A 26,384-nucleotide genomic window follows, 5' to 3' on the forward strand; every position below is an offset into this window, starting at 1 on the left:
ACCACTCCTCCCAGTTTAGTATCATCCGCAAATTTGCTGAGAGTGCAATCCACACCATCCTCCAGATCATTTATGAAGATATTGAACAAAACGGGCCCCAGGACCGACCCCTGGGGCACTCCACTTGACACCGGCTGCCAACTAGACATGGAGCCATTGATCACTACCCGTTGAGCCCGACAATCTAGCCAGCTTTCTACCCACCTTATAGTGCATTCATCCAGCCCATACTTCCTTAACTTGCTGACAAGAATGCTGTGGGAGACCGTGTCAAAAGCTTTGCTAAAGTCAAGAAACAATACATCCACTGCTTTCCCTTCATCCACAGAACCAGTAATCTCATCATAAAAGGCGATTAGATTAGTCAGGCATGACCTTCCCTTGGTGAATCCATGCTGACTGTTCCTGATCACTTTCCTCTCCTCTAAGTGCTTCAGGATTGATTCTTTGAGGACCTGCTCCATGATTTTTCCAGGGACTGAGGTGAGGCTGACTGGCCTGTAGTTCCCAGGATCCTCCTTCTTCCCTTTTTTAAAGATGGGCACTACATTAGCCTTTTTCCAGTCATCCGGGACTTCCCCCGTTCGCCACGAGTTTTCAAAGATAATGGCCAAGGGCTCTGCAATCACAGCCGCCAATTCCTTCAGCACTCTCGGATGCAATTCGTCCGGCCCCATGGACTTGTGCACGTCCAGCTTTTCTAAATAGTCCCTAACCACCTCTATCTCTACAGAGGGCTGGCCATCTCTTCCCCATTTTGTGTTGCCCAGCACAGCAGTCTGGGAGCTGACCTTGTTAGTGAAAACAGAGGCAAAAAAAGCATTGAGTACATTAGCTTTTTCCACATCCTCTGTCACTAGCTTGCCTCCCTCATTCAGTAAGGGGCCCACACTTTCCTTGGCTTTCTTCTTGTTGCCAACATACCTGAAGAAACCCTTCTTGTTACTCTTGACATCTCTTGCTAGCTGCAGCTCCAGGTGCGATTTGGCCCTCCTGATATCTTTCCTACATGCCCGAGCAATATTTTTATACTCTTCCCTGGTCATATGTCCAACCTTCCACTTCTTGTAAGCTTCTTTTTTATGTTTAAGATCCGCTAGGATTTCACCATTAAGCCAAGCTGGTCGCCTGCCATATTTACTATTCTTTCGACTCATCGGGATGGTTTGTCCCTGTAACCTCAACAGGGATTCCTTGAAATACAGCCAGCTCTCCTGGACTCCCTTCCCTTTCATGTTAGTCCCCCAGGGGATCCTGGCCATCTGTTCCCTGAGGGAGTCAAAGTCTGCTTTCCTGAAGTCCAGGGTCCGTATCCTGCTGCTTACCTTTCTTCCCTGCGTCAGGATCCTGAACTCAACCAACTCATGGTCACTGCCTCCCAGATTCCCATCCACTTTTGCTTCCCCCACTAATTCTACCCGGTTTGTGAGCAGCAGGTCAAGAAAAGCACTCCCCCTAGTTGGCTCCCCTAGCACTTGCACCAGGAAATTGTCCCCTACGCTTTCCAAAAACTTCCTGGATTGTCTATGCACCGCTGTATTGCTCTCCCAGCAGATATCAGGAAAATTAAAGTCACCCATGAGAATCAGGGCATGCGATCTAGTAGCTTCCGTGAGTTGCCGGAAGAAAGCCTCATCCACCTCATCCCCCTGGTCCGGTGGTCTATAGCAGACTCCCACCATGACATCACTCTTGTTGCACACACTTCTAAACTTAATCCAGAGACACTCAGGTTTTTCCACAGTTTCGTACCGGAGCTCTGAGCAGTCATACTGCTCCCTTACATACAGTGCTACTCCCCCACCTTTTCTGCCCTGCCTGTCCTTCCTGAACAGTTTTGCATTTGCCAGCATTGATTTTCCTCTGCCATCCCAATGTCCATTCGCATAGTTTTATTAGGTCTCTTTGAAGTTCCTTAGCGTCTTCTCTAGTCTTGACTAAGATCAATAATTTTGTGTCAACTATAAATTTTGCTTCCTCATTGTTCCCCTCCTTCTCAGGATCATTTATAAATATATGATAAGTACTAATTTCTTAAAGTTTCAAATTCTTATATCCAGTGCTTGCCAAGACACATCAACATGATACGAACATGCTTTGCAGACATTACAGCCTATTGTCTATTGTTTGAATAGTCTCTAAACTTGCAGTAATAGGAGAAGGAAGCTCAGGAATGTAACCAGTTTTCTTAGCTTACATGGAGTATTGAAGTCACCAATGGCATTTTCAGAAGCAGCTGTTTTATCTACCATGCAAATTCTCAAGCTTCAGGGGACACCCTGATAAGGGAGGAGTAGAAAAGGAGGAAGATTCTCTTTCCTTTGGTTTACAGTCACCACGAGAAAACTTCTAAATGTACTGCATGGCTGAAGCCCATCTCCCTGACTGAGAGCTCAGCCAAGAAGAGAGAAAACCATTAAGTCAGAAATCACCTCCCCGCAAATGGTAAACGTGGCATGGAAGATGGAGTGGCTACTTCAACAGGAAATGACCTCGCTAGCACAGCTGAAGATGAGGCCCTCATCATAATCTCCCATTATGCATGGCAGGAGCTTGCCAAGCCACAGCTCTCTGCCCCACACTCTCCCACCCAAGACTGGCATATCGTTTCATTCTGCAAAAACAGAGACATCTGCAATCCTCCTCATCTTCACCTTGTCCAGGAGGCAGTAGAGCCTGCAGTTACTAGCACCTATACTGCAGCCTCAATGGGGAACTAGAGGTGAGAGGGCTGGATATGGCACAGGGAGTTATGGTGCAGAAGTGGTGAGACACTCATCTACATGTGCTCTTCTAGAGATTGCAGAGCTCTCTGGTGTGCATGGCTTTTTCCAGCCTGACTCTCTTTGGTTTTGCACACTAGCCCAAATGCTCCTGATCAGCCACCATGCCTGGATAAAGCCACTTACTTATGATAACTTACTTATGAGCAGTTATTTACATTATGTTTTAACAATAATTTCAAAATTCCACAAATGTAATTTGACAAAATGCCATCAGCCAGAGCCACTCACTAAAGCTACCTCTAATCTACTGCTACTCCCAGCTGCTTAGAACAAAGGCATTTATTATTCTCTTTGCTGCAGGACAGGAGAATTACCACAGTAGAACGATTAGTTTTCCTCACAATTATTCATATACCACTTGCTCTGCTCCTGGCAATACCTGGGTTCTTCTGATGGACGTTTACATTAAAGCGGTTTTTGTTTTTACAGACCTACTAGAGAAACACCACAAAACCTGGAGTTTAAAAAACAAGAACTCATGGTTTCAGCCTATGGATTTATAATTGAGTCCATCAACTGAGTAAGTTGGTGTGAATGTGGTCCCCTCTTACGCTGCTTTCCACTCTTTTTCTCCTTATCATTGAGAACAGGTGTATTTAATATGCTGGGGAACAAAGAGGTCAATAAAATAAATACCTGCATTGGTAGAAGATTACCTACCATATGTATGAATTTGATACATAATCATACATATCAAAAGATAAAGTAAACATTACAGATTTATTAATAGATTTTAAGGCCAGAAGAGAGACCACTAGATCATCTAATCTAACCATCTGTATAACACATGCCATAAAACTCATGTATAACCAATTGCTGCCCTCTCTACCACAATAATTAATGTGCTATTCTTTTAAATAATGTCAAGATTTTTAAAAAAAAAATTACGATGTATAATTAACTATTTCAGTCTAGACCTCTCTCTTTTGGCTGATTTAGCTCCTGTTTTGTCTAGAGGTGGGTGGATGTTGAATAACTGATCTGCTTGGGCACCAATGTGTACAGTTACTGCCCACAGGCAGCCTGTAAGCTGAACTCCACAATGGTGTATCCAGAAAGGTGAGCTGGGTGTTTAACAGTTGCTGACGTTACCCAGAATACGACTGACTGGGACTGCACCAAGTACTATCTCATCAGCATTCAGAACCAGCACCTCTGTCACTGCATGACAGAAAAACAAAAACACCCACTGAAGGGCTGGTCTACACTACAAAGTGAGGTCAGCTTAACTGCATCGCTCAGGGCTGTGAAAAATGTCATGCCCTGTGCAACGCAGTTAAGCCAACCTACGCTCCAGTATAGACACTGTTAGGTCAACTGAAGAATTCTTCCATCAACCTAGCTACCACCTCTCAGAGAGGTGGATTTACTACAGCGACAGAAGACCACCTTCTATTACTGTAGGTTTCAGAGTAGCAGCCGTGTTAGTCTGTATTCACAAAAAGAAAAGGAGTACTTGTGGCACCTTAGAGACTAACAAATTTATTAGAGCATGCTCGGGGGTCGCATAACTAGTTATGCGACCCCCGAGCATGCTCTAATAAATTTGTTAGTCTCTAAGGTGCCACAAGTACTCCTTTTCTTTCTATTACTGTAGTAAATGTCCACACTACAGTGCCCCAGCTGTGCCACTGTAGCATTTCTAGTGTAGACATAACCTAAGTGCAGTGAGAAGAAAAGCAATAAGGAACCTCCTGAGTATGCTATGGGTGGTCTGATACAAACACGCATACCCTCTTTTCAAAATACAACATTTGTAAGGAGCTGTATTCAATAGTCTTGTTTCTCTCACAAAATTTAAGAGCAGTTTAACCTTAGCAAGGACTGAAATTAAGAACAATAGCTTTTATAAGTGTATGGCAGTGCTCCAAAATTGTAGATGACTATCTGTGTGATTAGGATGAAGAAAAGCAGTGCTGCAGTCAACTGACCACCATATACAATGAGAGGCAGATCTTGAGCTGGTGTGACTTGCCATAGCTCCAAAGAAATCATGATAAATCACACCAGCTCAGGATTTGCCCCTCAATTTACTGCAACAATTTTGTGAGCTCACAGTTCTTCTTGGCTCCAGAGCCTTTAGTTTGTAAGACAACTGTGACAGGAGCCTAGGGCTGACTCTGGTCTTTACTTTCTAGCCCCATTCACCTCACATTGGTCAAGGCAACACCACATTAATACCACTCTCCTCTACCACTCTTGGCTACTGTTAAACAAATCCAACAAAATATATACACTGATATAATTTGCCCAAATACCCTTCTTGTTCAATGTCAATTCACATCAAACCCACAGTAAGATATACTTAGTTGGGATTCATAGTAAAGCTATGGACAGAAAGCTATTAGCTGTTTGTCCCTGATTCCGATGAAAAGGTCCCTTGATCTTGCAAAAGCTTGAGTATTACAGGCTACGGTCAATTATAAAAATGAAAACAAAACAAAGCAAAGCAAAAAAACCTCCTTCCAACATCTGCAGTGAAGGCCTATGCAAGGCCCAAAGTCTCCAACAACATTTAGAGCTTGCATAGCTTTGCAATGAAAGCTAAATGGAGCTTTAATTGGATCTAGTCCTTACAGAAGTTTAGCTAATGGGCTTGCAATAGAAAGCAAGTCTATGCTTACATTGATAACCTGCAGCACTGGAAACAAGATTACTGCATAACAATTTCATTAGTATTTTTCATATTCTATCGGGAGATTTCAAGGGCAGGGATAATCATAGAATCATAGAATCATAGAATATCAGGGTTGGAAGGGACCCCAGAAGGTCATCTAGTCCAACCCCCTGCTCAAAGCAGGACCAAGTCCCAGTTAAATCATCCCAGCCAGGGCTTTGTCAAGCCTGACCTTAAAAACCTCTAAGGAAGGAGATTCTACCACCTCCCTAGGTAACGCATTCCAGTGTTTCACCACCCTCTTAGTGAAAAGTTTTTCCTAATATCCAATCTAAACCTCCCCCATTGCAACTTGAGACCATTACTCCTCGTTCTGTCATCTGCTACCATTGAGAACAGTCTAGAGCCATCCTCTTTGAAACCCCCTTTCAGGTAGTTGAAAGCAGCTATCAAATCCCCCCTCATTCTTCTCTTCTGCAGACTAAACAATCCCAGCTCCCTCAGCCTCTCCTCATAAGTCATGTGCTCTAGACCCCTAATCATTTTCGTTGCCCTTCGTTGTACTCTTTCCAATTTATCCACATCCTTCCTGTAGTGTGGGGCCCAAAACTGGACACAGTACTCCAGATGAGGCCTCACCAGTGTCGAATAGAGGGGAACGATCACGTCCCTCGATCTGCTCGCTATGCCCCTACTTATACATCCCAAAATGCCATTGGCCTTCTTGGCAACAAGGGCACACTGCTGACTCATATCCAGCTTCTCGTCCACTGTCACCCCTAGGTCCTTTTCCGCAGAACTGCTGCCGAGCCATTCGGTCCCTAGTCTGTAGCGGTGCATTGGATTCTTCCATCCTAAGTGCAGGACCCTGCACTTATCCTTATTGAACCTCATTAGATTTCTTTTGGCCCAATCCTCCAATTTGTCTAGGTCCTTCTGTATCCTATCCCTCCCCTCCAGCGTATCTACCACTCCTCCCAGTTTAGTATCATCCGCAAATTTGCTGAGAGTGCAATCCACACCATCCTCCAGATCATTTATGAAGATATTGAACAAAACGGGCCCCAGGACCGACCCCTGGGGCACTCCACTTGACACCGGCTGCCAACTAGACATGGAGCCATTGATCACTACCCGTTGAGCCCGACAATCTAGCCAGCTTTCTACCCACCTTATAGTGCATTCATCCAGCCCATACTTCCTTAACTTGCTGACAAGAATGCTGTGGGAGACCGTGTCAAAAGCTTTGCTAAAGTCAAGAAACAATACATCCACTGCTTTCCCTTCATCCACAGAACCAGTAATCTCATCATAAAAGGCGATTAGATTAGTCAGGCATGACCTTCCCTTGGTGAATCCATGCTGACTGTTCCTGATCACTTTCCTCTCCTCTAAGTGCTTCAGGATTGATTCTTTGAGGACCTGCTCCATGATTTTTCCAGGGACTGAGGTGAGGCTGACCGGCCTGTAGTTCCCAGGATCCTCCTTCTTCCCTTTTTTAAAGATGGGCACTACATTAGCCTTTTTCCAGTCATCCGGGACTTCCCCCGTTCGCCACGAGTTTTCAAAGATAATGGCCAAGGGCTCTGCAATCACAGCCGCCAATTCCTTCAGCACTCTCGGATGCAATTCGTCCGGCCCCATGGACTTGTGCACGTCCAGCTTTTCTAAATAGTCCCTAACCACCTCTATCTCTACAGAGGGCTGGCCATCTCTTCCCCATTTTGTGTTGCCCAGCACAGCAGTCTGGGAGCTGACCTTGTTAGTGAAAACAGAGGCAAAAAAAGCATTGAGTACATTAGCTTTTTCCACATCCTCTGTCACTAGCTTGCCTCCCTCATTCAGTAAGGGGCCCACACTTTCCTTGGCTTTCTTCTTGTTGCCAACATACCTGAAGAAACCCTTCTTGTTACTCTTGACATCTCTTGCTAGCTGCAGCTCCAGGTGCGATTTGGCCCTCCTGATATCTTTCCTACATGCCCGAGCAATATTTTTATACTCTTCCCTGGTCATATGTCCAACCTTCCACTTCTAATCAAACTAATCAAACTGGGTGTCAAGGAGAAAGAAAGAAGAGGTATGTGTCCATATATGGAATGCAAAGATTCTAACTCCGTTCCATAAATATATTACAGAAATAATGCTTAATACCTTGAAGGCTAATTTCACATTTTATGGATCCCAAGTTGTTTATTTACATTAGTGTGAAATGGAGACCAAGCAGGCAGAAGACAGGCAAAGAAGCTGATTTAAGCATCAGAACAAAGGGATACTCGTTTTTGAAGAATTATTTCATCAAGTGAATGGGAGTCGGGGGGGAAATTTAGACAGAGGAGGAAGACATGTTTTGGGAGGCCAGATAGCATAGGTTTGCAACTCATTCAATTCTGGAAGGGGTTTCAAGTGCTTTGGAGGATAGGATTAAAATTCTAAATGATCTGGACAAACTGGAGAAATGGTCTGAAGCAAATAGGATGAATTTCAATAAGGACAAAGGCAAAGTACTCCATTTAGGAAGGAACTATCAGGTGTACACATACAAAATGGGAAACGACTGCTAAGGATGGAATACTGCGGAAAGGGATCTGGGTCATAATGGCCATAAGCTAAATCTGAGTCAACGGTGTGACATTGTTGCAAAAAAAGCGAACGTCATTCTGGAATGTATTAGCAGGAGTGTTGCAAGCAAGACACGAGAAGTAATTCTTCCACTCTACTCTGCACTGATTAGGCCTCAACTGGAGTATTGTGTCCAGTTCTGGGTGCCACATTTGAGGAAAGATGTGGACAAATTGGAGAAAGTCCAGAGAAGAGCAACAAAAATGATTAAAGGTCTAGAAAACATGACCTGTGAGGGAATATTGAAAAAAATTGGGTTTGTTTAGTCTGGAAAAGAGAAGACTGAGAGGGGACATGTGTGACGTTATTGACATAAGCTGGGACTGTATAGATCATTGTTGCAACCAAGGTCCTGTAGTACCATCAAATCTTATATAAAGGGGGTCAAATGAGGTGTCTAAGACAAGGATATGGTTTGCTGATTATGATTATGCTGTCTGTATGTGTGTATCATTTTTGTAGTTAAAGTTATGAATATTGGCTCTATACTCTCTGTATTTCAAACTTATGCTATGCTTCTGGGTGACACCCCAGACAAGTTGGTGTCAGCACTGCCTCAACTGCTTGATCGCCCATTAAGGACCATCAGCTATACAACTGACCCATTGAGAGAAGGCAGACACACCTTGTGACTCAGCAAAGTATGCAGGGACTTGCCTATTTGGCTCCAAACTCCATTTTGCTGTAAATTTTCCACAGCAAGAACAAAGAGGTGTTCTTACCCCTGGAAAAGACTATAAAAGGCTGATGCCTCATCTACATCTTGTCTTCAGTCCTGCTTCATACCTCTGGAGGAACTTTGCTACACTGAAGCTTTGAACAAAGTACGATGATCCATCCCAGCTGTGGATGTACTCCAGAGACTTGATTTGAACCTGCCGTTTATTCCATCACTGCTACAAGCCTGAACCAAGAACTTTGCCATTATTGTATGTAATTGATTCCATTTAACTAATTCTTGCTCTCATCTATATAAACCTTTAGATTTTAGATTCTAAAGGATTGGCAACAGCGTGGTTTGTGGGTAAGATCTGATTTATATATTGACCTGGGTCTGGGGCTTGGTCCTTTGGGATTGAGAGAACCTTTTTTCTTTTATTGGGGTATTGATTTTCATAACCATTTGTCCCCATAACAAGTGGCATTGATGGTGATACTGGGAAACTGGGGTGTCTAAGGGAATTGCTTGTGTGACTTGTGGTTAGCCAGTGGGGTAAAACCAAAGTCTTCTCTGTTTGGCTGGTTTGGTTTGCGTTGGTGTGCACAAAAACCACAGCCTTGGGCTGTAACTGCCCTGCTTTAAGCAATTTGTCCTAAATTGGCACTCTCAGTTGGATCCTGCCAGAACCAGCATCGTTACAGTGTATGTAATGAACCCTTCGTCCCCTGCCCCACCCTAGAGCCTGCACCCCCAGCCCTGATCGCCTCCCACACCCCAAACCCCTCATCCCCAGTTCTGTTCAGTCACGGGCATCAACAGTTTTCTTCAACTGGGTTGCCAGAAAAAAAGTTTGAAAACCACTGATCTAGATAATATTTAGTCCTGCGGTGAGTACACGGGATTGGACTAGATGACCTCACGAAGTTCCTTCCAGTCCTATTATTCTTTCTCTCTATCTACATTGAGAGAGAGAGAGAGAGAGAGAGAGAGAGAGAGAGACACGCTATTATGCAAGTAAATCTGAGACAAATCAAGAAAAGAGGGAGAAACTTTGAGAGCCAAGAACAAAAAAGCCTGCATATTTTAATGCTTAATATTATGCTTGGAGATTTTTCCATGAACTTTTAATTAAGCCGTGTTTATAGGCTCACATACTTAGGAAGATTTTTGTAATAAAAGAGAGCTTACTTGTCAGGTCTTCTTCAGCTCTCATCTGTTAAGTAAACCCTGACATTTGATTGTTTATAGACATATAAGCATGCATACACTTTGTCTCTCTACTGAAATAAACTAGGATCACCTATCCATTGTTTAAAGAATGCTTTTGGCAAGGTTCTGTGAGAAGCCACAGGCTAAAGCACTCTTCACTAGGCAGTAGCACTCACCTTGAGGTTTTGTAAAGATACCAGAAACAACTCTTAAAGAACATTGAGACCCCTGCAAACAAGAGTGGTGCGTAATTTCCACAGACATTAAAGAACTGCTAAAGCAATAGAATCATGGGTTTCCTCAGTTATTATCAAAAAGAAAAGGAGTACTTGTGGCACCTTAGAGACTAACAAATTTATTTGAGCATAAGCTTTCGTGAGCAGCTGTAGCTCACGAAAGCTTATGCTCAAATAAATTTGTTAGTCTCTAAGGTGCCACAAGTACTCCTTTTCTTTTTGCGAATACAGACTAACACGGCTGCTACTCTGAAACCTCAGTTATTATGTTGCTTTGTAATTTTCAGGACATCCCTCTTCCTTAAAACTGGATAAAGGCAGGCGTTTCTGAGACTCTTCATATTGGAAAGGGACCTTCCTAAAGTATCAACTCTGCATGAAGCAGAAGTAGGGGAAACTAGGAATGAACAGTGCCAATTAATAAAAAATAACACATTTGTGACAAAATTCTCAGTCATCTCAAAAGACAATATTTAATAAAATTTTACATATTTTTAAAACATTACTTCCTATGGTCACAAACTCAAAAACAGGCATATTCGATTATAAAGGCCTTAGTTACAAATAGTTTGCCCATCTCTGACAGCACATATGTAATATCTTTTATTAAAAAAAAAAAGATTTTATCCAGACCAGTAGTAGTAATTACTTTATAGACCAAACACTAATTCTTAAGGCTGATATTATTTAAGCACAGGAGAACATCAAGAAAGCAGATCAATTTCTTTCTAAAGAAAACATTTTAAATCTTACCAACTGCAGTAAGGAAAGCTAATTAAAACAAACAAAACAGTAACATTGAAACTAGATTTTATACAGATTACATTGTAGTGGTTTATATAGAAGAAAAGATCATGATGTTCAGTTCCTTAAGACAATATATGGTTAAACTGGGATTTCTGTAAAAGCCATAAAAATCAAAGGACAAGAATCCACCAAAAGTTTTGTGCTGCCCTGGTCAGGCATACATTTGCCAAAAATTTGGCTTCAGTGTTTTTATCTTTCAAAGTGCAGAATGTGGACTGCAGAATTAATTTTAATTTATTTATGTTTTCATTTTCTTGCTGCTAGTAATGCGAACAGGGTAGACTAGAGACATACAAAACCCACTGCCAGGTTACTTGCACTACGACTATCTGAGCAAGACAAATATTTTGAAAAGTTGTAACTTCTTCCTGCCTCCATGTTTTTAATTGATATTTTGAGAATAAAAGTCCACACTTATGTTTGTTAAAAGGTTTAATATTTCTCTGGAAAAACTAGAATATTTCTATTGGAAAAAGAAGCTTTTACAGCTTTACAGATGGCCTTGTGGACATCGTCCTTCTCAAACTAGTTATGCAAAACAGGAAGGAATTATAAATGTTTAAAAATACATGCCCTGTTAATTCAGTTAAATGCCAAACAGTAAAAGCATTCAGCTGTCACCTCCCAGACTCCTTCCCAAAAACATAAGAGTTGCGGAACTGGAGAAATACAATGCACTGTGAGGACACGTTTTAACATCAAATCTAAAAACCACCCTTTCTGTTTGTTTTTGTTTGTGTTTTTTTCCTTTTTCTGTATCTTTTACTCACTCTTCCTAATTCCCTGTTTGTTTTTCTCTCCCATTCTTTGCAATTTTTTTTCCTCTCTCTCTCTTTCACTGAATAAAGAAAGATGTATTGGTAATGCCTTTGTTTTTAATTACACACACTGGATCTCTATCAGCTCCCAGGAGAGAGAGATGAAGAGACTGTTGGGTATGGCTGTCCCCATAATCCAACTTTCAGCCTGACCTAATAGTTCCTTTCCCCCAGCATCTTGCACCTACCCCACCAATTCTCAAATACAGTAAACACTGCCTCCAAAAATATTTAGGACCCTTTAGTTAGATGTCTGCACAGTTCAAATGGCTTCTCATACGCTCCCAGAGATGCTCAGTGGGCATTAGGTGACTGCTACCCCAACCTTCACTCTGTAGGGAGGGGATCAGGGGACTAAGGAGAAAGCTTCTTTGCCTCTTTAATCCTGACACGGGCTGCTGAGAGGCAGAAAGCCAACCTTCCCCCTGCTGGACAGAAGCAGAACAGGAAAAGCCTTCTGTAGGGTGCAAGGTAAAATCCCACAAGGCACCCACATGGTCACAGCTCCCACCCCCAAAAATGTATAGGAGGGACATAGAGACCTAGCTCCCCTGAAGATTCTGAAGAAGGCATTGTGGATACCTCAAAATACCTTAAAGGCAAATACCTGTTGGGAAAAGGGTATTGCTAGAACCTGAGGGGTTTGGTGTAAGAGCACGGTGCTGAACCAGGTAAGTAGAAAAGGACTTGGGAGTCCTTTCAGGAGCTGCCATATTAGTATTAATTTTTGACAGAGTTTTTGGAAAGAGGGGCCACGTGGGAGGGGGAAATGGAGCAGAGAAGGGAGAAGCTAATATTCGTGAACTGGCTGATAGTCAGAAACATGTAAATGACCAAACAGAACTACATAGTCTCACCATTAAATGTATTCTTTGCTTTGCTCATCCCTACCTCCTAGAGACACTCTACAGCTTGCTCTTTTCTATTCATTCTTCTCCCCTCACACCTCTGCTCAGTATCTCACTCTATTTTTCTTCTTCCCTTTTCTCTCTCCTTATCCCCCACTGCGTGTCTTTCCTGCCAAAAACACAGCCATTAATATAACAATGCCAAAAAAACACAACAAAAACCAGTCTAAAGCAGTACAGAACAATAAAATTGTGACATTTGACAGTTATTGTGGTATGGTTCAAGTTAAAACATGCATAGATTTTTATTGTTAAATAAACCCATCAAACCACCTTAATTTAATATTCAAAATATTGTAAAAAATACAGTTCCCTCCTTTCCTGTATTATTTCTATGCTATATCTTACTCCTTGTTCAATTCTCCTAGCATGCAACCACAACACTTCATGGATTAACCCCATTAGATCTCACATACAATTCAGACTGGGGGTGGAGTCCAGGCCCTATTGAAATAAATAGGAGATGACCACAGCTGGAGATGGGACATTGCAGGTGGCCAGAACTCTGAGATGGCATCGAGCATTCTCTCTCTCAGCTGTGTGTGGGGGAGCTCTGAGCTGATGTAAAGCCCACAGAACTGGCTCTTCAGACAGTTGCCTCTAGGCTCAGTGTAGATCAGTGGTTCTCAACCTATTTACAATTATGGGCCATATATGCAGCTCTCTATGTGATATGTGGGCCGCACCCACACAATATATATTCTACCTCTATGGCTCTGAGGATGTCACATGTGCCGCAACTGTGTGCTGATTGGGCTGCAAGTGGCCCGCAGACCACCATTGAAAACCATTGGGTAGATGGTGTCTTGGTGGAGGGACAGAGTATATCAAGGGTGAAAAGGGGTGAGTCAGTTGCCAGGAAGAGCACAGATCTACCAATTACCTGCCACTGTACAGTCCCTTGAAGACCATATGCAGCTGGTGTAACCAGAGCAGGAACGAGAACAGATGTGGCTTCAAAATTAGTGAGCCATAATCGCTCCCTGATGGCTCACGCCATCCTGTGCTAAGATCCAGTCCAATAACTGGTTTTGCTTAAAAAACAGAATGTGATCATGTGGATACTATCATTTTACATACCTGTACAGTATTATTATTTATGCAGGGCACTTAGACTTATTCCAGAATATGAATCTGGTCTATGAACAAAGGCACCCAAGTCACAAACACACAAACTATTATTTTTACAAACATACTTTTAATTTCCTTGTTAAACTTGCACATTCCTGGGACAGGGAGGCTATACATGGCTGCAACATAGGTGTGCTAAAGTTACTGAACTGACAGCATCTCTCACAATTGTAATTTGCAATACTGATGATTAGAGAATGGATTATTATTAGAGATTATTAGAAATATTGAGCCAGAATGTTATCTCTGGCATCTGTGGATTTACAGCAACTTAGAATCAAACCCATTCCCTCTACTGCCCAACATAAAAAAAACAAGATGGCTCTTATCTCTGTAGCAAAGTCTGTTAAGTTTGCACACTGGTTCTTTGAGTATCGACAATCTGAGTTATCTGTTTCATTTACGCCACTGTACCTTATTGCAAATTAAAACAGCCTGGCTATTTCTGGCTGGAATCCCAGCTCTCATTGGCTGAGCTATCTGATTCTTTGCCCACTTCCTTCTTGTTCTGTTTTGTGTTATCTGATGTTTGCACTTTGTTACTGTAGCTTTTCCCAAACTTGGAAATTTTCCTCACTGTTTTGCTTGTATTTGATTATGTTATTGGCTGCTGGGTTTACCTAGCTATATCCTTAATTTATCTATGGGAACTATAATGCATCCATCCCCATAGTATCTAGACATTTCTTTACGTGTGTTTCATTTAGTCTTCACTCATTTAAGTTAATTGTATCAATTCTTTTCAAGATTTTTATTTCCACTTACATTGCTGGAAGGTCCTAGAATATCACAGGTGGACACAAGGACTTAAATACAATAGAAGATTCTGATACAGTTTCCTTCCGAATAACACAAATTTGGCTGAGTGCACCTTTTGGTTGCAGCCCTGTGGTGCTGCTCATTAAAGTTAGTTGTCGTGCTTCTTTTAGAGAAACTGTCTGACACCTCTCTGTCTGCTATGTATTTGGATCTATGATAGCATTGTAGCATATAGATCAACCACTTTTCGAAGAGTGAAAACTGCTAAAAATTTCTTACCTATATCCAACAAGACCTGGTCTTCATTTTCACTTGACTGAACCAGAGGATCTCTTAAAGGCTAGAAAAAGGAAATTTGAGCTAGATTTTTAAGATGAATGGTCAAGTTTGAACTTCATTACAAACAGTGCCTGGTGCCTCCTGAATTCTCTTAAAATCTTTTCAGCACCATTTGTTCATTTCATTGATTTCAATTGTAAGCAGAGTCAGAATGAGCTCTACCCTGACATCTGGTGGTGAGCTGTGGAAAAGGACTTCAGGGGCTGATCTCATTTGCACGTGCACTCTCGTTTGCATGGGCACCCACCCTGCCTACCATGATGGACTTCTTGCCCAAATGGTCACATTGGCTGCTGTGGAATCCCCAGTCTCTCTGTTACTGGGGCAGGAGTAATAAAGGGTTGTTCACCTGGTTATGTGAATCAAGGACAGTAGAACTGTATTTGGCATTTTATGATGGAGGGACTCGCCCTCAACTAAGTAGCAATCGCTAGGCAAGGGACATGGGTTCCAAAACCCAGTGAATTGAGAGAGGCTGGGGACAGGTATGTGTACCTAGTAGTGTGGGCCCTTTCTGAGGGCCCTAAACACTACTTTGACCCCTCCTCTCTCCCCACGGTGTAATAACAGCTAATTTTGGCTCCATTAGAAGTCTTGTTACATGCTGCGGAGCTGAAGTCACTGATACCTAGCTCTAAGCATTAGACCTACTTTGGGCTAGTGGTGCACCAGCACTGAGGCTCCCCTACTACCAGCTAAAAATCACTGACAACTGAAATCACTAAAAAGCTAAGTTGCTGAGAGATGTGTTAAGGGGGGAGGGGCCTGAAGACAAGTTGGTGAGCAGATGGTTAGAGCAGAGTGGATAACCAGGCAGTGGTGGAGAGGAGCAGACAGCAGGGCAGCTGGTGGAGAGGCGTGGATGATGGTGAAGACTAGCAGAACCCCATGGAGAGTGGGGCACTTGGCCATCGACCTGAGCAGCAGAGCATGGAAGATGACCCCCACACCTCCCTCCACTTCCACCCAGGCTGAGAGGTAAACTCTGCAGATGAACTTCTGAACTTGGGGGGGGGGGGCTGCACTGACCAAGGATGGAAACTGGGCAGGAGGGGGGTGACTATTGGGTTGCTGGACTTAAGACCCTGAGGGGAAAAGAACACTGCCAAACTTACTTGGGGGTGGGTCTTTTGCTCATGCTTGGTGTTATGAATTTTGTTTGTGGTGTTTCCCCAACATAATGCCACATTGTTTCCCTCCTTTATTAAAAGGCTTTTGCTACACTCAGACTCTGTGCTTGCGAGAGGGGAAGTATTGCCTCTTAGAGGCGCCCAGGAGGGTGGTATGTAATTGTCCCAGGTCACTGGGTGAGGGCTCGAGCCGGTTTTGCATTATGTTATTGAAACGGAACACCTAGATACTGAACCTGGCCCTTGTTGCTGCCAACTCTGATGGGCAGAAGGGTTGCACAATAAATACAGAAAATAAAGAACTGTCTACCCCAGGCTTTCTGAACCCTTAATGCCATTATGAGCTGGGTAAAACCTTGTTATGGGTTGAGTTAAAATCTTGTTCTAAAACTGGTGTGTGAAAATGCCCTTTATTTAAGATAGCTGTAAGAAACAGTTAAAGGGACACACCTAAAACAAGGCCTAATAGAATCTGCTCAGAAATGGGCAGGGGGCTCCACTGGGTATCATGAGCAGGTGCATGCATGAAAGCCAAGTCAGAACACCCAGAAACTGAGATGAGACAGAAGAGCGAGTGAGGCAGAGACAAAAAGCAAGAAAGCCAAGCAGTGGCCTGTGACCCTGGAAAAAGCAAGAGACAGAACTTTTGGGTCTAAGGACCTTGGGGCTGTAAAATAAGACATTACACTCCTTTTGTTCTTGCTTCCCCCTGCATTCAGACAAGCCGGACCTTGTCCATCCCTTGGAAATAAACAAAACTGCATCAAAGAGAATACCAGACTCCACCAACTGGAATATCCCCTGAACTTTGACTAGCTAGCTGAGATGGAAAGAGGCAACCATACATTAAAAATACAATTGCCTAAAAGATAAAACTAGCAGCCTCTCCTCCAGACAAAAAATAACCAATGAGAGATAAAAATCAAACCCAGACAATACCCCACCTCCTTGCAAGCACTAGCCTTCATGGCAACCCTCCCTCCTCAAGAGTTCAGGCTTTATTGTGCCTTGAAGGGTCAACAAATACAGACTGTTTTGGAGCAGAGTGGGATATAAGTTTAAAACGAGAGGGCTCCAGCTCAAAGATCTCTAATGACCAAAGCTCTGAACTTATCATACAGGGAGAGGCAGTCTCAGGCCATTAACAGCTTTACAGGTCAGAACTAATGCCTCTAACTCCGCCCAGAAATCAACAGGCAGCCAATGCAGATGAGGGATCACTAGTGTCACGTGCTCCCAGCAACATAGGTGGGTTGCTGCATTCTGCCTCAACTTCAGTTTCCAGGTTGATTTAACATGTAGCCTTATGTAGCTGCAGTAATCAAATCTGAAGGTGACAAAGGCATGTATTATGGTAGAATGGTCTGTGTCCACAAGAAATGGTCAGTCTCCTGGCCAGACGTAGAAAAAAGAAAATGAACAAGGCCACCTCTGCTACATGGAATCATCATGGGACTGGAAGGGACCTCAAGAGGTCATCTAGTCCAGTCCCCTGCACTCAAGGAAGGACTAGGTGTTATAATCATCTATACCCAGCTGTAGCTCCAACACCACCCCCAGATTGCAAACTCTATTGACAAACAACAGGCACAGGCCCTAACAAAAGGGGAAGATACTATTCTAACCATATCTTCCAGTTGCTTCTCAATCTACAAATATCACTTCAACCTTGTACATTCTGAGCCTCAGCCAGCTAGCTCTCGTACACACCCAAATCTCAATTGTGTAAACTAGAAAAAGTAAAATTGAGACCAAGGATTTCTTAAGGCACCAACCTGAGACATACATATAAAGCATGATATCAAATAGAGCTGACTAATCAAAATTGGATTATATGCAAGCATCACAGCATCTCTTTCTGCTATCAAGTGTAAAATATCTTATTTTACGTTAGATCCACATAAAAGTAATCCCAAGCAGGATCAGTATTTTTTATGCCAGAATTTCTCACTGTCAGTCTCTAACAGACTCTGTGAATGATCCTGCAAATGAGAGTTTCCCCATGTTATCTCCCAGGCTCAAGATTATCCTAAAACATTACCTCACCTTCCTGGACCTCCACTGCCCTCCTCAGCTCCACTCCTCGTGAACAATGAAACTCTCTATCTCAAGGAGGAAGCTGGTGCATGTAGGAGATGGGGCTTCACCTCAGCTGGTCCCAAGGCTGTAGAACACGCTCCCATAGGAATGACCACAACCATCATGACTTTCCAGTCCACACGTAAGCCTCATTTCTTTGACCTTGCTTTCCAGCCCACCAACACACAACAGATTCATTGAAATAAATAATAAACATACATACACATAACTTTTCCCTGGGGCAGGAATGGAAAGGAAATGTCACTTGGCAGGCATTAGTCACCTTATTTATTTTTTTAACTATGGAAGATGCTCAGATACCACAACGTAAGGTGCAGTAGGAGAACTTAGACAGAGGCTAGTTATTCATACAAGGATAAAGCTGTACCTTCACATCTTCACTTCCAGGTGCTGGTTCATCAGATGCCAAATTCATGTGATCTGTAAAAGTGAGATTTCTTATCAACTTCTAGTGATAAACAATGGAAGTTTACTCTTTTTTCAACTAGGAGGCGAAAAAAATAATGAAGCAAGCAAACAAGCAACACAGAACAATGTACTTTTGTAGCATGCACATCCCCCCAAACTAGCATACCAGTGGGCAGAATACTAGATGGTTGTACAACAAGCAGTTATGTTATTATGGACCAATTGTAAACAGGCTCTTGAGCTTAAAGGGACAGACAGCAAAAATATATGTTGATTCATAAACGAGGCTGCTGATGTGCAAAGCAGTCCTCACAATAGCACAGATCAGAAGTTGTGCCTTAAACTATGGGAGATCCCAACTGCTGTGCATTGTCCTAAAGCCATGTCATGCATTTTAAAAATTAGTCCTGGCATTTTCAAGAAAATGTGATAAAAAACTTCATTTCGGTCGCTCTCTTTGATATGGTTTCTGCTCAAGACAATTGGAAAGGACACAGTGACCACAAAATCATGTTCAGACGCTGCAGGATATGCCCAAGCACAGACATTTATGGAACAGCAAACAGAGCAGGAGTAATCTGCATGCAAGTAAGCACAACAAGCACCTGCAGGGCTTTCTAGAACTGTTAGCTATGGTCACATTTGTTGGTTAAAATAAAGAAAATACTCCCATTTGCATAATCTTTCCTGAAATTTAGTTTCATTTCTTTATATTGAGGCTTGTAACTCAAGATTCAGATCTGCCCTCAGATATAGACACAGACTATATTTTAAATAGACTTTAAGGTCAGAAGGGACCATCATGATCCCCTAGTCTGACCTCCTACACATTACAAGCCCCAAAACCTCACCCACTTACTCCTTTAATAGACCCCCCTAACCTCTGGCTGAGTCACTGAAATCCTCAAATCCACCATTTACACTAGTTTAAACCTGCAAGTGATCCATGCCACATGCCGCAGAGGAAAGCGAAAAAGCTCCGGGGTCTCTGCCCATCTGACCCGGGGGAAAAATTCCTTCCTGACCCCATATATGGTGATTAGTTAGACCCTGAGCACATGGGCAAGACTCTCCAGCCAGACACAGATATGCTGCTGCGTTTTCAGTTTACCTTTGTAAAATCAGCTACTGACATGAATTTAACCATAACTTAATATTTAAAAATCATGTATATCTTAGTATTTTGACTATCATTCATAGTCCTTTGATGCTTGCTATACCTTTTCCCATCCTGAACTCTGTGCAGAGCCCAGGGAGAGGTTACAAACCAATAACATTGTACCAATCCATCCCCTCACAGGAACAACTAGTATCTAAGTCCAGCTGCAGACTCCAGCAATAATAATGTGGTCTAATCCTTCAATCCTTATTCAAATTAAACTATCTGGGAATGAAATCCTGGTCCCACTGAAGTCAATAGGAGTTTTGCCATTCTGTACAAGTAAAGGCTACACAGGATTGGGTACATACTGATTAATTTCTTAATGAATCATTTAAACATTATCTTCTGTTGCAACCAGACGTGTGCCTCACCCTGCTCCCCACCCCATCTAGAGGGTTCCTACTGAAATGCAGCAGGAATGTGAGAAGATGTGACAGTCCTTATCTTGCATAGAGATCACCGTCTTCCATGCTAGGCAGGACTCACTTGGTACACAGTGCACAAGCTCCAAACAACCTGCAGATGGCGCAGAGGTACAAACTACAAGCACCACAACAGCAGCAGCGATTTCAACTGACTACTGTAGTAACTATTAGCACCACGAGTGAGAAAATGCTCTAAACATTAGTACATTTCTACTCTGCTTCCTGCCTCAGGCTGCTCATGTGACCTTGAGCAAGTCACTTTACCACTCCATCTCTCAGATGAGGACAATAATATCTTCCTGCCACAGAGGTAAACTCTCTAATGTTTAGGAGATGCTCTGGATAGGGGCCAAATATAAATAGCTAGACAGAACACTGGTACTGTTTCCTGCAATTGTTGCATTGAATCTCATGAGTGCCCAAGTCTTAAGGCAAGATTCCCAAAAGGTGTTTTTGGACCAGGCAACAATTCTATAAAACAACAAATTCATCCCAATAAAACAGGTGCCACAATAACGTAATATTTACCGGTTTCATATTTACCCACAGTATGGAAACAGATCATCCCAGACACCACTATGTAGTAACCAGGAATAAAGAATGACCCTTTAATGATGGCCATGGTAACTCTGGTATGTCTACTGCAGCTGGGAACAATTCTTCCAGCTCAGATACACAGACGTGCTAGCAGGGCTCAAACTAGTGTGCTAAAAATAGTTGTGTGGACATTCCAGCTGGGGTGGAAGCTCGGGCTTGCAAGCCTACCTGACCCCCTAGGCTTCAGAGCCCAAGCCAGAACATACATGTTGCTAGTTTTAATGCGTTAGCTCAAACTCTGCTAACGCTAGCTCAAGCTTCATTAGCTTGCTCCCAGCTGCAGTATAGACATACCCTAATTTTAAAAAGCAAGATGGAGAAAAAGAGCCAAACTTTAGAAAGACAACACCCAGGGAATGCTCCCCTAAATTCCTCTAGAAAATTTTCCAATACTATTGGGGTTCAGTTGACATTACTGTAATTCACTCTCACAGTACTTGGGGAAAACACTGTTTACTATACAGTAAGTGATTTAATATGTAGACATAAATTGGCTATGGCTCGAAATAATAATATTCTGCACAATTATTACTTGCCACAAACTTTCAAAATTAGAAAACCACAAGATTTTTTTATAACATAGGAATGGTTGAAATAATCAAAGTAAAATATATTTGTACCTGATTTTGCATCCTTACTAGAGAATGTGTCATTCTGTGTATTTGAATTTAATTAAGTTGCTATGGGAGAACCACTGTTAAACTAGCAATATCACCTTACATTGACCCACTGCATTGCCCATCCTGAAATGCCATCAAACTGCTGTATTGCTATAGCAACCTTCAGTAGATAATAGCTCAGAGCTTCTGATAGCATTATGCTTTAAAGGTCTGTTGATCTTGACTTTAGGCCCACCCAGGAGTGAATACGTATTACTTATTGAAACAATAGATGTTTTAAACTCTAAGGGGCATCTCTTTATGAAGTTACTGCAAAGAATTTTTTGCTCTAAGCTTAGCACCTCAATTAACAAAAGTATTTAGTAGAATATTGTAGAAGGGGTTTTATGGACCATTTGTTACATGATTTCTGTTTGTAGCAGCAAAAAAAAAATAATTTTGTTTCCAACAAAACAATTTTTTTTTGTCTCTTTAGCTCTTGTTAGCAGAAGGTAGAACATGGACCAAAGTTATCAATTATATTAATGATTTTCAGGTATCTGGGTTCAATGACTGTATGAAAAGCAACAAATACCCATATAGCTAGAGCAACAAATAGCCATATAGCGAGAGCTACACATATTCCTTTTTGCCAGCTGATAGAAATATGAACATCTGACAGTACAAAACTATATGAAGATACAGAAACACTGATTCATTATTATTATATATTTCTACAGTGGTAGTACCCAAAGGTCCCATTGTCAGGATTCTATCCCCACTGTGCTGGGCACTTACAATTACGCAGGTCCGCAAAAGTCAAGTGATAACCATGTATTTATTCAAGTCATAGGGCTAGTCTACACTACATTATATCTCTAGCAGTATATCTATGCCGGCAAAGCTCCTTAGTGGAGAGGCAGCTTATACTGGCAAAAGGAATTATTTTGCCACTAGAGTTAAACCATCTCCCCGAACAACATAAGCTATACCACTTAAAGGACTCTTTTGCCAGTATAAACTGTGTCTATATGATTTTTTCTACACTCCTAACCAACACAGCTATGCTGGCAAAACTTTGTAGTGAAGAACTGGCAATAGGTACTAATGAAGAGTGATGGAACTCTCTTTGCCATTGAATTGTGATGAGCATAAAGTACTCAGACTGCTAAGGTGATGAGTAATTCCTGCAATGGCTGAGTGCCAGGAGCTGAAGTCACTCAGCACCACACAAAGTTGCTCAGCATCAGCTTGAAGGTTTGAACCCAAAATGAGAGGGTATAATCAGAAATTAAATGATTCCTGAAGTGCTAAATCAATATTTATTGATATTTGCATGCACCAAGTCAGGCTGCTTGGACATGCACTAAGAAAAACTACCAGGCATGACATGCATTGCCCAAGCTGCTGCTATGAATTCACCTGCTGTTAGTGACACACAGCAGAAGGTACAAGATCACATTGACCAGTGGCACTCTGAGAAATCTGCACCCAAGATAATAAAGTTTTTGATAGCAAAGTTTCTAATTCCTTTTATTATAAATGGTTGCTTATATTTACAAAAGTAGATTTTAGACCGTTAGTGTCAACGTTGATTATTGCTGATGGTGACTTTAGATCTGCCTTTATCACGTTAATTGCCTGTGGGTTGCTGGAGAAGTTGGGCACAAATTTCCAGCAAGAGCTTAATGGTGACAGTCACACGTAAGGAACTCTTAACTATGTAAACTGGAGCTAGTGTCTGTTAAGGAGGTCACTTCCTCAGTCTATTAACTCACCCAGAATAATTAGCTAATACTTTTGGAATCCAATTCTTATTTACATCATCATGCAGTGCCTGGCCCTGTAACATTTATGCAACTGCTTAACTTTATGTCGGCTTCAGTGGGACTTCTTACAGTGTATGAAGTTAAGAGCATGTGCATGTCTTACAGGATTAAGGCCTTATCCTGTAGAATTAGCTACTGCATACTAGCCATTTCTTACAGATAGACACTAATGTGCATGCAACAATGAGACCTTGAATCTGGGATAGCCGTCAACTAAATGCCAGACGAGAGTATTATAGACTTTTTAGTGATTTTTTTTTTTTATAACTCTTTCGTGCTAGGACCTTCTTGTTACAAGGTCTGTAAAGCTCAGTATGATCTATCTGGTAAATAAAAGTAATTATAGTAATGAAATAATATCCTACAACCCCTATACAGGCAAACTTGCAATTGAAATCAATATTGGAGACTCATTTAAAACCATTTGAATTTTGAACAAGGTCAGCTCCCAGACTACTGCACTGGGCAGCACAGCATGGGGAGGAGGTGACCAGCCCTCTGTGGAGAACAAAGTGGTTCGGGACTATTTAGAAAAGCTGGACGAGCACAAGTCCATGGGGCCGGATGCGCTGCATCCGAGAGTGCTAAAGGAGTTGGCAGATGTGATTGCAGAGCCATTGGCCATTACCTTTGAAAACTCATGGCGATCAGGGGAGGTCCTGGACGACTGGAAAAAGGCTAATGTAGTGCCCATCTTTAAAAAAGGGAAGGAGGAGGATCCGGGGAACTACAGGCCAGTCAGTCTCACCTCAGTCCCTGGAAAAATCATGGAGGAGGTCCTCAAGGAATCAATTCTGAAGCACTTTGAGGAGAGGAAAGTGATCAGGAACAGTCAGCATGGATTCACCAAGGGCAAGTCATGTCTGACTAATCTAATTGCTTTCTATGACAAGATAACTGGCTCTGTGGATGAGGGGAAAGCAGTGGACGTGTTATTCCTTGACTTTAGCAAAGCTTTTGACACGGTCTCCCACAGTATTCTTGCCAGCAAGTTAAAGAAGTATGGGCTGGATGAATGGACTATAAGGTGAATAGAAAGCTGGCTAGATTGTCAGGCTCAATGGGTAGTGATCAATGGCTCCATGTCTAGTTGGCAGCCGGTATCAAGCGGAGTGCCCAAGGGTCGGTCCTGAGGCCAGTTTTGTTCAATATCTTCATTAATGATCTGGAGGGTGGCATGGATTGCACCCTCATCAAGTTTGCAGATGACACTAAACTGGGAGGAGAGGTAGATATGCTGGAGGGTAGGGATAGGATACAGAGGGACCTAGACAAATTAGAGGATTGGGCCAAAAGAAATCTGATGAAGTTCAACAAGGACAAGTGCAAAGTCCTGCACTTAGGATGGAAGAATCTGATGCACCGCTACAGACTAGGGACCGAATAGCTAGGCAGCAGTTCTGCAGAAAAGAACCTAGGGGTTACAGTGGATGAGAAGCTGGATAGGAGTTAACAGCGTGCCCTTGTTGCCAAGAAGGCTAACGGCATTTGGGGCTGTATAAGTAGGGGCATTGCCAGCAAATCGAGGGACATGATCATTCCCCTCTATTCGACATTGGTGAGGCCTCATCTAGAGTACAGTGTCCAGTTTTGGGCCCCACACTACAAAAAGGATGTGAAAAAATTGGAAAGCATCGAGCAGAGGGCAACAAAAATGATTAGGGGACTGGAACACATGACTTATGAGGAGAGGCTGAGGGAACTGGGATTGTGTAGTCTGCGGAAGAGAAGAATGAGGGGGGATTTGATAGCTGCTTTCAACTACCTGAAAGGGGGTTCCAAAGAGGATGGATGTAGACTGTTCTCAGTGATAGAAGATGACAGAATGAGAAATAATGGTCTCAAGTTGCAGTGGGGGAGGTTTAGGTTGGATATTAGGAAAAACTTTTTCACTAGGAGAGTGGTGAAGCACTGGAATGGGTTACCTAGAGAGGTGGTGGAATCTCCTTCATTTGAGGTTTTTAAGGTGAGGCTTGACAAAGCCCTGGCTGGGATGATTTAGTTGGGGATTGGTCCTGCTTTGAGCAGAGGGTTGGACTAGATGATCTCCTGAGGTCCCTTCCAGCCCTGATATTCTATGATTCTATGCCACAGTAAAGAGTTCAGGACTGGCCACTAAAATTGTTCATAAAATGCTTAATTCACTCTTCTTTAATTCACTCCTATCTTTATTAACCAGATCTTTTTGACTTCACTGGAACTTCTTGCAAGTTGACCTGTTTTTATTTCAGCTGAATACTGCCCTCTTCTGGAATTTTAATGAGGTTGTAATTTAGCTGTTGTAATTTAACATTCTTTTTAAAGACTTTTTCAATTACTAAAAAGAAAAGGAGTACTTGTGGCACCTTAGAGACTAACAAATTTATTTGAGCATAAGCTTTCATGAGCTACAGCTCACTTCATCGGATGCATTGTTAGTCTCTAAGGTGCCACAAGTACTCCTTTTCTTTTTGCGAATACAGACTAACACGGCTGCTACTCTGAAACCTTTCAATTATTAGAAATTCTTGTGAACATTTTTAGGTTCACACTGGTAAATTAATTATTTCAAAAGTCTGTAGAATGCATGATTTCATACCTCCCTTAAAATGAAATGCCTTATGTATTTTACCATTATCTATTGCACAGCTCTCCGATATCATGTATACTAAGCGATCTTCCTAAATAAATATATGGCACAAGGACATATGCTACCTTACCTAGGACTTTAGAAAGCTATTACAACCAAAGATGAAAATCTGTACCTTCTGCAGAATCTGGTGAATTGCAGGGCATTTGTGGTCCTTCCACTGTCCCAGCTTGTTTTGAATTAAGACTCTAAAAAACACCAAATTCAAAACAACAACTTTCTTGGATACCCATACATAATAATAAACCCACACATGTATGTGCGCGCACACACACACACACACACACACACACCCCCAAAGGAAATCAAATAGATAAGTTTAAGTTAATATTAAAATGTTCTACATATATTTTGGGGAGAGAAATTTATAAAATATTTTAAACTAAAAATATTTGGAGAATATTTACTTTGTGTTTGTAATATATAGCTTGTGAACATATCAGATTTAAGATTTGTATTGTATGTAGCACACCCTTTCTCAGCCCTCTCTCTGGAAAAAAAATAATAATGTTTGCATTAATATAACATTTCATATGTTCAAAGTTCTGTTCTAATTAACCCCCATAACTGTCCTGTAAGGTACATGAATTTTAAAGCTGAAGAAACTAAGATGGA

At 42.1% G+C, this 26,384-nt stretch overlaps 1 protein-coding gene across 8 annotated transcripts in view; it reads right to left on the bottom strand.

The window, feature by feature from the left end:
* Positions 1-26,384, bottom strand: part of ARHGEF28 (Rho guanine nucleotide exchange factor 28) — a 207,629-nt gene that overhangs the window by 99,729 nt on the left and 81,516 nt on the right. For 7 of the 8 annotated variants that reach the window (XM_043514682.1, XM_038403100.2, XM_038403099.2 and 4 more), the window contains 3 exons: positions 25,885-25,957; positions 18,488-18,540; positions 14,831-14,891 (listed from right to left, as the gene is read on the bottom strand). In XM_043514682.1, the coding sequence (XP_043370617.1) occupies positions 14,831-14,891; positions 18,488-18,540; positions 25,885-25,957 (187 nt within the window). The remainder of the gene's footprint in view (positions 1-14,830; positions 14,892-18,487; positions 18,541-25,884; positions 25,958-26,384) is intronic. The other variant, XM_043514686.1, reaches the window with a different exon arrangement.

Source organism: Dermochelys coriacea, chromosome 5 (assembly GCF_009764565.3).
Source record: "Dermochelys coriacea isolate rDerCor1 chromosome 5, rDerCor1.pri.v4, whole genome shotgun sequence".
In the NCBI taxonomy this organism is placed as follows: domain Eukaryota; kingdom Metazoa; phylum Chordata; order Testudines; family Dermochelyidae; genus Dermochelys; species Dermochelys coriacea.